Source organism: Theobroma cacao, chromosome 10 (genome assembly GCF_053813885.1).
Source record: "Theobroma cacao isolate CCN51 chromosome 10, ASM5381388v1, whole genome shotgun sequence".
NCBI lineage: Eukaryota > Viridiplantae > Streptophyta > Magnoliopsida > Malvales > Malvaceae > Theobroma > Theobroma cacao.
Window position 1 is genome coordinate 3,837,759 of NC_142648.1, and position 14,131 is coordinate 3,851,889.

The 14,131-nt window shown below is 34.2% G+C and overlaps 4 protein-coding genes and 1 non-coding gene across 9 annotated transcripts; 3 read left to right on the plus strand and 2 right to left on the minus strand.

Moving 5' to 3' along the window:
• Positions 1 to 357: 357 nt before the first annotated feature.
• Positions 358 to 2,683, minus strand: LOC18586355 (uncharacterized). The gene is made up of 2 exons (XM_007009701.3): positions 2,527 to 2,683; positions 358 to 1,230 (listed from the first exon to the last, which is right to left on the minus strand). The coding sequence occupies exons 1-2, from the start codon at positions 2,597 to 2,599 to the stop codon at positions 581 to 583; spliced, it is 723 nt and encodes a 240-aa protein (XP_007009763.2). The 5' UTR covers positions 2,600 to 2,683; the 3' UTR covers positions 358 to 580.
• A 51-nt stretch (positions 2,684 to 2,734) lies between these two features.
• Positions 2,735 to 2,806, plus strand: TRNAP-AGG (transfer RNA proline (anticodon AGG)). The gene has a single exon. It is a non-coding gene; the product is annotated as a tRNA-Pro (tRNA).
• A 559-nt stretch (positions 2,807 to 3,365) lies between these two features.
• Positions 3,366 to 4,016, plus strand: LOC18586356 (uncharacterized). Its single transcript, XM_007009702.3, has one exon. It carries the CDS (start codon positions 3,366 to 3,368, stop codon positions 4,014 to 4,016), a length of 651 nt encoding a protein of 216 aa, XP_007009764.3.
• A 1,309-nt stretch (positions 4,017 to 5,325) lies between these two features.
• On the plus strand, positions 5,326 to 10,698 carry GTE6 (general transcription factor group E6). Of its 5 annotated transcripts, none has more exons than XM_018128599.2 (9): positions 5,326 to 5,457; positions 6,291 to 6,416; positions 6,810 to 7,025; positions 7,731 to 7,808; positions 8,391 to 8,615; positions 8,802 to 8,900; positions 9,070 to 9,128; positions 9,940 to 10,090; positions 10,208 to 10,698. In XM_018128599.2, exons 2-9 carry the CDS (start codon positions 6,291 to 6,293, stop codon positions 10,376 to 10,378), a joined length of 1,125 nt encoding a protein of 374 aa, XP_017984088.2. In that variant the 5' UTR covers positions 5,326 to 5,457; the 3' UTR covers positions 10,379 to 10,698. The 5 variants fall into 5 exon arrangements, with proteins under 5 accessions (XP_017984088.2, XP_007009765.3, XP_017984087.2 ...); XM_007009703.3 differs by having other exon boundaries at positions 5,375 to 5,531; XM_018128598.2 differs by having other exon boundaries at positions 5,384 to 5,531; positions 6,286 to 6,416.
• A 457-nt stretch (positions 10,699 to 11,155) lies between these two features.
• FKBP13 (FK506-binding protein 13) lies at positions 11,156 to 12,912 on the minus strand. The gene is made up of 5 exons (XM_007009705.3): positions 12,472 to 12,912; positions 12,272 to 12,364; positions 11,767 to 11,827; positions 11,591 to 11,659; positions 11,156 to 11,459 (listed from the first exon to the last, which is right to left on the minus strand). Exons 1-5 carry the CDS (start codon positions 12,829 to 12,831, stop codon positions 11,395 to 11,397), a joined length of 648 nt encoding a protein of 215 aa, XP_007009767.3. The 5' UTR covers positions 12,832 to 12,912; the 3' UTR covers positions 11,156 to 11,394.
• Positions 12,913 to 14,131: the final 1,219 nt, after the last annotated feature.

The window sequence follows — 14,131 nt, forward strand, 5'->3', positions numbered from 1 at the left end:
CCATCTATCAAGAGTTTAGTGAAGGCCATTAGATATGCATTAATACCACTTCGTAGCTATGTGGCCATTAGATATCCATTGATACCACTTCGTAGCTATGTGGTATCATTTGCACACAAGATGGGGTTGGTTCTGTCCGAGCATGCAGTTGGCATATGCTGTTGAAATATTTAACATAACATGTCAATCTCAATGGCCCGACATGGTACCTGAATGGCATGCAGATCTTTCCTCTGTTCAAGTTGTTACCATTGCTAGTTATATGTCTCGCATTCCTAACCAAGCAGTTAACCACAAAGAATCCTACTCCAAATTTAGCTTCATTGGCAAAATTTATGTCATTAAAGTATTACAATCTCAAGCAAATATAAAATTTTTATTACTCTGAAGGAAACCATGTGGATCAAAAACTACCAAGCAGCAATAAACTGAAATTCTAATGAAAAACATCAAACTTTTTGTGTTTCTGTAATCAACGGGCTTCTCCGAAAAGGGTTGAATCTGTTCAGGGTTTTATCATAATCCAAAATTACAGCTCATCTTGACGATTGAAACTTTTGCGAGCTCCCAACTGCTCCAATCATAAGTTCTTAAGAGCAGAATCATGAGTTGCCTTCTGGGGTGTCAGTCTTGCCAACAATGCCTTGTTATGACAGTGCTCTTCATCAACAAAGTAGAAATTCCCATTGGCCTTAAATGTCACAAAGGGCCTGTTAGTCTCTGGTGGACGGATATCAGCAAACTTTATAGTTCGCGGAATATACGTTGCCAACCATGACATCATCTCCACCTCAAAGCTGTCTGAACCAGGCTGCCACCTGATCTTGTGGATGTAAGGGCTTACAAACCAGTGAAGTACAGCAGTTGTTGTAGCACTGAAGAATATCACAGAGGATGCCACTGCACCTTTCAGAATAACATTCATATCTGGAGAAGTCATGAACGTTATTACAGGGCCCAATGATACCGAGAGGCAGCATGTTGAAAGAGAAAGCAGCTTTACTTTCTTGATGGTAGATGAAATTGGACCATTGTAAACAACCCCTCTGTCCTTCTCATCTTCCTCCTCTTCCCTGCCTTTACGAGGACCAATGCTGATTTTGTTGTCATTTTCAGTTGTTGTAGCTTGAGAACTCCACCTTTTCTGGACAGTGAAAATGCTCGTTGCAGAGTCGATGTTGGGCTTGGCATATTGGGTGTAGGACCATGTTGCCAACCTACAAGGATAACCTAGAGCAGTGGAAAGATCATTTACAGCAAAGTCAGATGCAATCCATTTTACTTACTTTGTGTTTTCTGTTTTGTAATATAAGCAATATACCCAACAACATCTATACACAGATGATCAAGAGGAGAATAAGATATTGTAGGCTTCTAATATAATTACAGGCAGACAAAACATCTGTAACATATGATGCTAACAAGATGCATTAATAAAACATAGTTTCAAGAATTAAGTCTTAACATGGCATTCCTGGCCACAATATATTACAAATCGCATGTCCAGTAAACCATGCAAACTTTTGCATTTTCCTATTCAAGTGCGATCCAGATTAACTTTTCTTGCAATGAAACTACATGTCCCGTTACAATTATTAACCTAATCCATAGTAGATTTCCCAAGCCATACAATGTAAGTAGTTAGAGTCCTATATGCTTTGAAGTTTGCTCTGTTACAACCAATTGTTGAACAATGAACAAAGGAAATTAAAGAATTTGAGAAACATCACATCCCCAATCTTTTTCTAATCCATAAAAGATTGGGGATTAGATAAAAAAACAGTAAAGTGATATGGTAAGAAACGTGCTACTAAAGTAATGTCTCACATCATTATTCAGCTGTCTATGAGTGACAAATGATTCACAGAAGCAAATTCTGAATGTGGTCCTGGTAGATCAAATGCCAAATATGCAAGCAGCCACTAATAAAAGACAGGGAACTTTCAGGCAGGAATTCAACACAGATGCAGCTTTCCTCATTTTTCGAGCACTCTATCATACAATAACTCAAAGCAATCCTCCCTTCCCGCCCCACCTTAAGCCATGGAACTTTAAAGCACTCACAAGTACACTAGATGCTTTTCACTTGCTTTTACATACCATAGCCATAAAACAACAAGCACACTAGATACTTTTCACTTGCTTTGAACTATCTTGGCCTCATCGCATGTTCAAATATCTTATAGACATTGAAAAGCAATTCACAACTTCAATCACATCCTATAACTAAAAACCCATTAAAATTTTGTGCATCATCAACACTAAAATTGCCAAAAGCCCATAAAAAAAAGTACATCTTTAGACAAAAATGGGACACCCCAACAACATAAAAATCCAATCTTTTTTCCTTAAATGTATCTGCTTTTGTTACTATTTAATTGTTATAAATTATGATTAAAGCCCCCAATTCCCACATCAAAGGAAAAGCCCCCAGAAAACTATCAGAACAAATCCTATAGAGGATTAACAACATGGGTTGTTAGAATCAAATGTCTAAATTAGATATATGAAAAGTGGTATGAAAACCTGAATGGATGTTTCTTGAAATGAGTTGCTTGGATTGGGATCTGAGCAAGTGGAAGAGAGCAGCTCTCGCCATCTTTTGCCTTCGATTTAGATTTCAGAGACCGAAACACTAAAGAGGAGTTTTTGTCATTTCGAAGGGTTTTTGGTTATTACTTTTAAATTTAAGATTTAAAATCTTTAAAATTTGTTAAAAACCTACCATCGGCAGGGGCATTTGGTCTAGTGGTATGATTCTCGCTTAGGGTGCGAGAGGTCCCGAGTTCAATTCTCGGAATGCCCCTTCTTTGCTGTTTCTTTTCCTTTTTCTCTCCGTTTTGGATCAATCCTCTTTTTCTCTCCGTTTTGGATCAATCCTATTTATCCTTCTAGAGAAACTTGGTTTTAGATTTTTTTTTTCTAATTTCTTTTGAAGCTTCTTATCCTTCTAGAGAAACTCGGTTTTAGATTTTTTTTTTTTTAATTTCTTTTGAAGCTTCTTTCATTCCTATTTGTCGTAGTCAATTCTTTCACCTCTTCCCCCAACCCACTAGACTTGGTTTCTTTGCTCTTCTTCCTCACTTCTTTAACCTTTTCTCTCCCTCTAGAAGCCCTCCTTTCAAAGCAACCATCCCCAAATATTTTTATTCTTTCAAAGCAACTACCCCATAATATTTTTATTATTATTCTTAATTTTTAACTACCCATCCCTCTAGAAAGCCCCACCAAATATCCTACAACTATATAATGGAAAATTTGCTTATCAAACTATACATAACCCATCATTCACTTCTCTTCCCATGTTTCTTTCTCATTTCTTCTCTTGGAAATTTGTTTCTCACTCCAAAAATAACCCAAAAAGCATGGATCAAAAAGATACTTACAACACCAACCAAGAAGAACTTGAAGAAACTCTCTCCCTTTGTGACCTTCCACTTGAAAACCAAGTCCTTGATCCATTTGATAACCACCCACCGACCTCTCCTTCTCATGAACTCTTTGAGTTTCCCTTCACTCTAAACACTTTCTCAAACAATAAAGACGACATCGTTTTCTGTGGCAAACTCATCAAAGAACAAGACTTTGATGATCTTGATGATCAAAGTAGGTATCTTTTCCCTTTATCTTCGGCCAGACTCTTGAACAGCGACAAGAAAGATTTGGGTTCTCTTTGTTTAGCGAAGTCAAAGCCGAATTCAGCTTTATCGACTAAATTTTTCAAGTCTCAAAGCTGTTCTTCTTCTTCTTCAAGAAAACACAAGGTTTTAATAGGGTTAGCAAAGATACCACCAAAGATGGAGCTAAGCGACATAAAGAAAAGACAAAGCAGAAGAAACCCATCACCCATGTTTCCTCCAGTGGCTGCCGGTGATCTGGAGGTAGTGGCCGCTGGTGACGGTTGCGGTGGTCGCCGGAGAGGACATCACTGGGGTCTGTTGAGGCCTTCGAGGTGTAGAACTAATCTTGCTACTGCATTGGCCAAGGCGTCCTTGGGATGTATTCCACACGTGTGAATGTAGTTGGTCCTCGCACGTGTGAATGGATTTTGGGCATCAAAGTTTAAAGTCTAAACCAAAGTCTAAAATTGTTTGCGATTCTTTCTATTGATATCGTGTGTAAAATTATATTTATTTATTTTACTAATATTTTTCCCATTTATCTTACTTTTCATTAAACCAAGTCTTTGCATTTGACACATTTTATATTATAATTTGATTTTTATTCAATTGTTTATATTTTTTATTAAAAAATATAATAAAAAAATAATACTAATAAATATAGATGACAAATGACAATCACAGTCTGTAACTAAGTATGAATCTCGATCTATTGTGTTTAGTGCTACGAATTACGGTTCTATAGTTTATTTGGTTTTCAGCATCGATCTGCCAGCTTAGGGACCTAAAAATAGTAACTTGTACCTTAAATTCTTCATTAATTTAACTTGATAAGCTTTCAAATAAAACATAAAAAGAAAGAAAAATACGGACCTCTTGGAATTTTTATTCGAGTTTGAATTACATACCTTTTTCTTATTTAATTTTTAATTCACTCTATTTACCTATATATTGATATAGGGAAATTTAAATTAGATTGTGTGACTAAAAAGGACATAGATTTAGAAAAAGAAAATCTTGATTTAATCAAATATAAAGTTAACTATGCGAAAAATTAATGCAAATCTTTGAGTTTGAATTTACATTTTTTTCTTATTTAATTTTATTTAGTCCATATAAAGATTTAGTCAATATTTATGTTAGAAAAATTAATTGTGTAAATTCAATTATATTTATTGTGAGAGGTTCTTTAATCCATTAAATTCATTAGCTTCAATGGGTCTTTATTGTTACTACCCAAAATGCAAGCAAACTTTTTTTGCAAAGTAAATCGAAAATTTTCACAATTTCTTTTTTATAATATAAGATAAAATAAGATAAAAATTATGTTAAATTTGTTTGAAATATTTTAAAATAATAAAAATTAACTAAAATTAAATCTATTAAAGTACTTATAAATTAAGGCTCATTTCGTCTTTTACTAACTCATTTTTTAGTAATGTAGAATTCATGATGTTCTCTAATATAACATCTTACTTTAGTTTAGATCTATCTCGACTTTGATATTTATTACGAGGGGTTTTATGTCATTAAAAAATTTAATAAAATCTGATTTCACAATTTTAATCTAAAAATATGTCTATTAAGTACAAAATAATTATATTTATAAATTCAAGAACGTTTTACTTAAATGAAAAAGTTAATTTGTTTTTTTTTTTTCAATTAATGACAATGACTTTAATTATACAAAAAAACAAAACGAAGGAGAAATCAAAAAAAGAAGATAATGGAAGTATGTATTATCGAAACACGACATCGTTCCCTGCCGTGCAGACAAAACATAGAGCCAGCGGAGCACGCTCTCGAACAGTGAAACTTTGCGACAGGCCGAACTCCCGTCAGTTTTTTTCTTCTTCCAGTTTTTGAAGCGATTTTTGTTTTCTCGCTTGAACTCTCCCTTTCTCGTCACTGGTCTCTCTCTCTCTCTCTCTCTCTATATATATATATATATATATATATATGCGCATTTTTACGCATAGGGATACGTATGTACGTATTTGAATGCATGTTTCTACGTGTTCTTTGTTTCATGTGTTCAAAATTTTATTTTTTGGATTTGTTTGTTTTTTTTTTGGTTGATTTAATGAAATGGGGTTTGCTTAAAACCTCAGTTTTTCAAGTTTTAGTTGAATCCCACCCAAATGAAATAAAGTTAAATTTGCCCCTTTTGTGTGTGTGTGTGTGTGTTCTTTCTTGACTCGTTTTGTCCTTCGGTTTGTTATTTGTTGGTGGGAAATAAAATTAATCATTTTTGGGGCCTTTAAAGAAGAAACATAAGAAAATGAGCTTAACTGGTTGAGTTGACTAGGTGCGTATGCATTGGGCTTTGTTGAATTTTGGGTTCTTGTTTTTCTTCATTTTGGGAATGATGGAGATTTGGAATTTTTAAATTTTAGTTAGCAAAATTAAGGGGAAATTTTTGCATCTAAGGGCTATCGGAATTCTAAACTAGTGTGTTCTATCAGAATTCTGAGAAGTTTGAATTTTATTCCTTGAACAGTTTTCATTGACTCATTTTCTGTATATTTCGCCAATTCTTCCTGCTTTCTTTTGGAATTGCTGTTACGCATGTTACCTTCACAAATGCATATGTTCTTACTGGTATGTTTGTTATCTTAACAGTTATATGTCATTCACTGTTATTCTTTTTCACCTCCATTTCAAGATCAGATGGAACCGGTGATGGCATCAATTCCTGATATTGGAAATGCTGGGATGGGAATTTCCAAAGATAATAGTGCAGAAGTGGAGCAATTCAGATGTTGTGTTGATGAAATCTTTCAAAAGGTTGATGAGGTAAGAGAAGTGATAAATTAGAAATTTGTATCGATTCTTGCCTCTAGAGTTGATTTCATAATTTTCTGTTAAAACAAGACTAGTTAAAAAGATTGTATTATTGTATTGTCATTGTAACCTGTTAGGTATAAGTATAACCTTCAAAATAGAAAGTATTCAATGAACAGGCCATGGGATATAATCTTTTGTAGCATATAATTCTGTCCTATATTAGCATCAATTGACCATTTCCAATAATGTTGTTACTACAATGTTGATCATAGTGCTTTATTTTCTTTACCCTTCAAAGGAAAAGGGATGGTGCTTCAGTATTCTTTGGATCTGTTTCAGGATTCCAGTTTCCAGATTTTTGCGTATTACGTGATTTTAAAATTTTTTTTTTTTACCTTGTAGCTTGAGCAAAAAGTGAATGAAGTGGAACAATTCTACTTGAATACAAATAAAAAACAACAGAGTAGTTCTAGGGGTAGCTCGTTTGGAAAGGAACAAGATAAGGAAAGGCATGTTCCAAGCATTAAAAAGCAGCAGCAAGATGCATCACGACGAGAAGCAGCTGCTGCAAAGAGAATGCAAGAGCTCATGCGTCAGTTCGGCACAATATTGCGTCAGGTAATCCCTTATTCTCTGCTAGTGAATATTAGATTTCAGCTACCTTATGCTGTAACTGGTATCTTAATCAGAATGCTCGCAGCCTTATGTCTTCTGCCTAGTACATACTTGTTTGGTTGCTGGACTGCTTTAAGTCTTGGATGTCTTCAGTAGTATAGAATGTTGGTCTAGCATGCAGTAGAAATTATAGTGGTCATTTGAAGTCAATTTCAAGCATTTATGATTAATTTAAAATTTTAATTTAAGATTCTTGAACAGCCTGTTCTCGTCTTTCACATCTAGGTCAAGTAAACCAACCAAGTAAGCACTCATACATGGGTGACATGATTTATTTTTTGCCTATGTCACAATGATAATCCTGGCACAGGCTGAGCGGCGAGAAAATCGGCCAAGTTTGTTTATGTACTTACTATTGCTGTTGTTCTGAGTTATATCATGCAACACAGGGGGAATTGTTTCTTCTGTAATATATGTTCAAGACTGCTGATCATACTTCTATTAGGAGCATAAGAATTGCTCTTCGCTCATTCTACCCCCAAAAGATTATAAAAGGAGCTAAGTGTTATATGTGGAAATATGCTTGTTGACTGTTTTATGTGATATAATCTCATAATTTGGGTGCTTATAGGATAAAAAGAGCAATATTATAGATTCCTGCTGATAAGTTGCAAGAAATTTTGGTGATGTGCGTTTTCCCTCTTGCAGATCACACAGCACAAGTGGGCGTGGCCATTTATGCAACCAGTAGATGTCAAAGGTCTTGGTTTACATGACTATTATGAGGTAATGTGTATTGCAATTTTTTTCTTGTTTCCTTTCAGTTTTCCGGTATGTAAACTGTCCATTTTCTTGTTATTATCCTGTTTGAGTTGAGGAGTCTGGTGGGCATAATCTAGGAATTCAAATGCTAGTTGACAAATTTTTTTAATAACACTGTGATAACTTAGCCTTTATTAAAGCCATATGCAGTATGCGCACCAGTATGTTCATGACCATATCATCTTCTTTTTGAATAATCTTGTTGATGATGTGGCCCTTTGTATCATCAATATTATGAGCTTTAAGGCATCAATAAGTCATGGAATATAAGAATATTTTTTACTTATGGACTTTATCTCAACTTAGGTGATAAAGATGCATTACGCACATTATCATATTTGGCAGTACTAAATTTATATATTGGGATGCTTTCCTAAGTGTGTAAGGTTGCATTACCATGTGCAGACTTTAATGTTGTATAGGCGTGACAAACTGTAGTATCTAACTGGAAATATTGCTGCATATACTATATGTTTTTTCCTGAATCTTTCTATATGGTTTTGGAAGTGGTTTATTGATTAATTAGTTTTATTTTTCCTGTGTTAGGTTATTGAAAAGCCAATGGACTTCAGTACAATAAAAAACCAAATGGAGGCTAAGGATGGAACTGGATATAAGAATGTTCGAGAAATATGTGCTGATGTAAGATTAGTTTTCAATAACGCAATGAAATACAATGATGAAGGAAGTGATGTTCATTTAATGGCCAAAACTTTGTTGGAAAAATTTGAGGAGAAGTGGAATCAACTTCTTCCTAAAGTTACTGAAGAGGTAAAGCTCATGCCAGGCTATCCCAATGTGACTAGTTCTGCTTTAGATTTCATGGCTTGTATTCCATAATTTTACTGGGATCAGTAGCATTGCTTTTTGCAAAAAATAAATATTAAATTATTTCCATTTTTTAGTTCCTGATTTTTTAAATAAAAAAACCTTATATTTGGTGCTTAATGCTTATAGGAGAAAAGACGAGAAGAGGAGGAAGCAGAAGCACAGATAGATATGCAGCTTGTGCGAGAGGCTGCTCATGCCAAACTGGTCCGGGAGATATGTAATGAGGTATCTTAAAATTTTGCAATGTGCTTTGTAAAGATATTATAAAACGCAAATAGCTATGTAGACCTATGCTGTCAAATATCTTCCAGACTGTTGGAATTGGTTTTCCGATGGTCACAGTGTAGTTCAATCAGCACAATGTTTACAAAGTACAATGTTGAACTCTCTGCAGCTTTACGAGGTTGATACACATCTGGAACAGCTCAGAGAAACAGTTGTTCAAAAGTGCAGGTTGGTTCTACAACTTTGTGTATGGCAGAGTGGATATTGTAAACTTAGAGTTGGATTTGCTATCTGTCTACTGTTATGTGTATTTATTTTTGTTGAGTCTAACAAAACTTATATACTATAACTTAGTTAACTTCTCTTTTATTATCTTTGTTTGTGTCTGTGTCATTTTCTGTGTATGTGCAAATATGCTGGGTGCATGTGTTAGTCAGTCAATTTTTTTTTAAACAACTGAGAATGATAATTTTTCTGATGAGTATAATAGATTGGTCTGTATGTTTTTGATCATAGCCTGTTGGATGGTTAAACTTGTTGTTTATTGTATAAGGTTGCTTGAGATTTTTCCATCTTACATACTAAATATATGATATCAAAAGATCTTTGTTTGTTCAGTCATGCCCACTTTACTCGGATTGCACCCCGAACTGCCCTAATGAAATTAATCGAGGTTGGATTTGTCATGAATATAGTCTCCTTTTTCAATTTTTGTTAATCTTTTGTTTCTATTTTTGTGTTGGGTGTTATGGACGACTGTTATAACTATCCTTAACTAGTATAGTCCATGAAAATATACTGTCTTAGAGCAAACTTTGAACTCAGAAAACAGCATTTTTATTTTGTTAAATTTTATACAAGCTTAGGATTGTCATTATTAGTTTGGTAATTTAAAAAAAAAAAAAGAAATATAAAAAGGAACAGAGGTTGAGGGGTGAGTTCATTTCTTTTTGTGATAAACCTTGTGTACAGATGTTGGTGAGCGTGTTAAATCTGGTCAAGTTTTCAATTTGAATGGTATTTTTGAATGCCTTTTTAGGAAAATGTCAACTGAAGAGAAAAGAAATCTTGGGACAGCCATTGCCAGATTGTCTACTGAGGATCTTGGTAAGGCATTGGAGATTATTGCTCAAAATAATCCAGGGTTTCAAGCAATGGCTGAAGAGGTGGAGATTGACATTGATGCTCAGGTTATAAAATCTAAATAATTGTGGTGTTTTTGTAATTATCTTTTTCCATTGTCTGGAACCCTTATTCAATCTGCTTAATCAAGGTTCAATACCGAATTATTTGATTCTATTATGCAGAGTGAATCTACCCTATGGAGGTTAAAATTTTTTGTCAAGGATGCTTTGGAAGGTCAGGGAAAGAGTGCAGCAAGTGCAGGTGGCAATAATAACAACAACAAACGGAAAAAAGAGATTTGTGATGCTATTGCCAAAACTGCCAAGAAAAAGAGTAAAAAGCCTTCCTCTTGATCGTATCACATGATGATAAGTGTAGCATAAGAATTGTCTTTTGTTGCATTCCATTTATAACAATAACCAGGGAAGCACTTCTAAAAATTAGGCAGTGAAACTATCTTGGTTTTGGCTCAATAAAGGACATAACCAAGGGACATGATCATTTTCTGGCATGACTGCTTCTGACAAATATGATCGACGCACAGATGTTTTAGGTGTTCTGATGCCCTGTAAATCGCCCTGTTGCTGTCTCAATGCTAATCATTGTATTACAATTTACATATCATGGTGTATAATGAACAATTAAATTCTTTATTTTATAGTCTCTTTTCTCATATCCTCTGCCGTGAGCTAACTTTCTATGGACAATGTTTTACTGAAGCATTATTCTTTACCAGTTTTTCACCCCTTTTTGCTGAAAGGGATTTTGAATTTTTAGTTGTGCTGTAGTATGCAATGGTTATAGGCAAACTTGGTTTATTTCGGAGGATTATCATTGTTGTATTAAGCTCTGATGGATGGAACTCTGTCGTCAAAACTAACATCTGATGAGATGATTGCTTCTGAACGTTTAGTTCAATAATTACATATTCTTTTGCTAAAAGGCTGAAATAGAATTGGTTGCTTCAGCAGATGTTGAAAAGGGAGAAATATATGACATGGAGGCAGTCTGTAACTCTCCCATTGTCTTCATAGAAACCATATGATGGGTATTGCTCCATTCCCTCCCTCTTGAGTAGTTGGTTAAACATAAAAGAGCACTCACTATTTGCCCCAATGATAGTAGCCACATCCATGAATCTCATTATTATTTATTTATCAGTAAACTCTTTGTTCTGTATACAATATTAAGACAGGGTTTTGTCATAACAATAAATATCAATTAATTCATAACAACTACAAAACTTAAAAAGAAGGATTAAAAGTGTGATTTCTTGTAAAATTTCTCATTCTTCACCACCAAAAGAAAAAGATCACCACAGCATATTTGCAAGCCTTTCCATTGGATTTGGAGAGAAGAGGAAGCTCTTTCATGCTTTGCCAATGAATTCCACATCAAATAAGAGAACTGAATCTGGAGGAATAATACATGAACCTGCAAACATGCAAAGCTAAACTATAAGAGATACGTTAACCCCATTTCCCCTGCTTCTCCTCTGTTTTTTTGCCAGATAAATGAATAATTCAACAAAAAACAGGTATGGAAGGCTGCTTTTAGTTGCTTACCTCCTTTACAACCAGCTCCTCTAGTACCGTATCCGAGTTCTGGAGGAAGCCTTAATGTTCGTTTTCCCCCTAAATTATGTAGCAGGAAACAAAGATTTGATGAACATATTTCCATCTTAATAGTTGCTAGTAGTAGTCTAATTAGTACAGTGAATTAAGATTAAGATTTATCGAACCAGCAAGCATGGGAGGAACTCCATCACCACCTAATATACCTTGGTCCCAGCCTTTGATGACCTGTGGTAATACATGAAGATCAATTTGCAAAACCCTTTTTCTTCTGTGCTGATTCATAAGAAATTGATTAAACATTCCAGCTAGCAGTTGTTGCATTCATTCTATGTTGCTCTAAATTTTCCTTGAAACGCTTGTGTCTTATACATATCCAACATGCCAGCATCCTAGAGGAAAATCATAAATTCTACATCTGCTATGTACTAAAGTACAACAAGGTATTTTAGTACTAATACCATCTTCAACTTGCACCTTCGGATAATATTTTATAAGTTGGTGTGAACCGTGACACGGCGTACATGAATATAGATGTGGAAATCTGATTTTCCTAATATATGAAACATATTCATACCTGACACTCGCTTATAGTTCGAGAAACATAGATTGCATCTTAAAGCCAGTTCTAAGGAACTAAGAATTATCAGAAAAACAAAGAAAACAAAGTACCTCACCAACACCGACGCGGAATGTAAGAGGCTTTCTACGATTGTAGCTGCTATCAAAGACCTTCCCATTCTCCAATCTCCCAACATAATGTGCCTGTTTTCATTTTGGTAGATTTAATTGGGTACGACTATACTAGAAACCAGGAACACAACTTTGCTGGCCTTAAATGGTAAACCATTTCTCTCTAATGGATTCATTACCTTTATCAGCTGTCCTTTAACAGCCTCAGGGCCCTTCCCTACAACTTTATCACAGAAACCCAAGCCAGACGGGCTTAGAGTTAGTTCACAGGGAGCTTCTTCTGCAACTGCACTGGGCTGTGGCAGCTGCAACTGCCCAGCTTCAAGCAGGCCAAAACAAAGACCAAAACCAACTGCTTCCCTTCTCTGGAAAACCCTGCGATTCTCATTTAGCTGCTCAATGGGAGAGATGTTTTGCTTGTTGCTTGACCATTTAATACTGGTAACTGCTTTATCCACATTCTTTGCTAGGAGTTTGGAATGGGGTTTGCTGAGGTTTCTGGGAGAGTAAGTCCCAACTGCAAATGGCAGTGAGCTCATTTTCCACTTGACACCAGAGATTTTTCGAAAAGAGATGGAAGTAGGGGGAAGGGATAAGCTCTTAAGCTTCCACGTTCAAGAAATTAAAGGGCGGAAATTAGAAATACTAGAGTTATGACACGTGCGTTGCACACGGGTCAAGAATCCATCTGTCAAAAGATGAGAAGTCTACAAACCTACTATACAACTTCTCTAACTCTCAACTGAGTTTTAAAAATCCTTTTTTAAGTCTCGATAAAGATACCCTATTAACTGACATATAATAAATGGATTTTCTTTTAAATAAGTTATAGATTCATATTTTTTATTTATCTTATTTTTCTAAAATTGATAATTATAATATTTTAGGAAAATAAAATAAAGAATTTATTTTTTAATCATTATCTACAATCTTATCTATATATGTTTATTTTATAAATATAAATGCAATGTTTAAATAATTATATATAGAACAATATAGATTTTAAAATCATTCACAACATTTGTATATCAGCATTTAACATAAAATAAACATATTTTCTTTTTATTCATATTAATCAAATTATTGTTGATATATTCTCTCAATTTATTCATTATCTTGTAACCAATGAAATTACCATTTACCCAATTGCATATCATTTTTATTTTTTTATAAAATCATTATCCTCTAAAAATAATCAAAACATTTTTCACATATTTTACCAGTCACCTATATATATTTTTTGCTTTTTTTATCCCATATTTTCACTCTGTTTACTACAACAATAATTTAATTATTTGTTATAATCAAGTTTTTAAATAAAATAAAATAAAGAAAAAGTCAAATAAATACAACAAATCAAATAATAAAAAATCATCAAAATATATTTTTGACCTAATATTATAATTACCTATGATCTTTTCCCTTGCTTTTCCCCTTTTCTTTCTCTCTGTGTCCAAATGGCCTATCAACACAAAACCAACCCAGCATTGTGAGGTCGAAATAGATAGTTCCAACCTATAGCATATTAAACCTACCAAACAGAAAGGTCGAAAAGAAATTAAAAAAGCTCAACCTAAATTTCATCACTCAGACTAACCCTAAGATCTACAATAATCAACTATTAAGCTTTAAATTATTATTACTTAAAAACATGATTATCCTCTTAACTAACATGTGGCTAAATGAGGAAGCCTTTTTTAAGTATGTAATAGAAGTGTAGTGGAGAAAATGATATTCCATTTTGATGCAATGGGAATAAAATATTTACTAGTTGGGAAGTGATAACTAAATTTGTTGCCCAAATGCATCTCAAATCCGAATATAAAGTATCTAGATCAG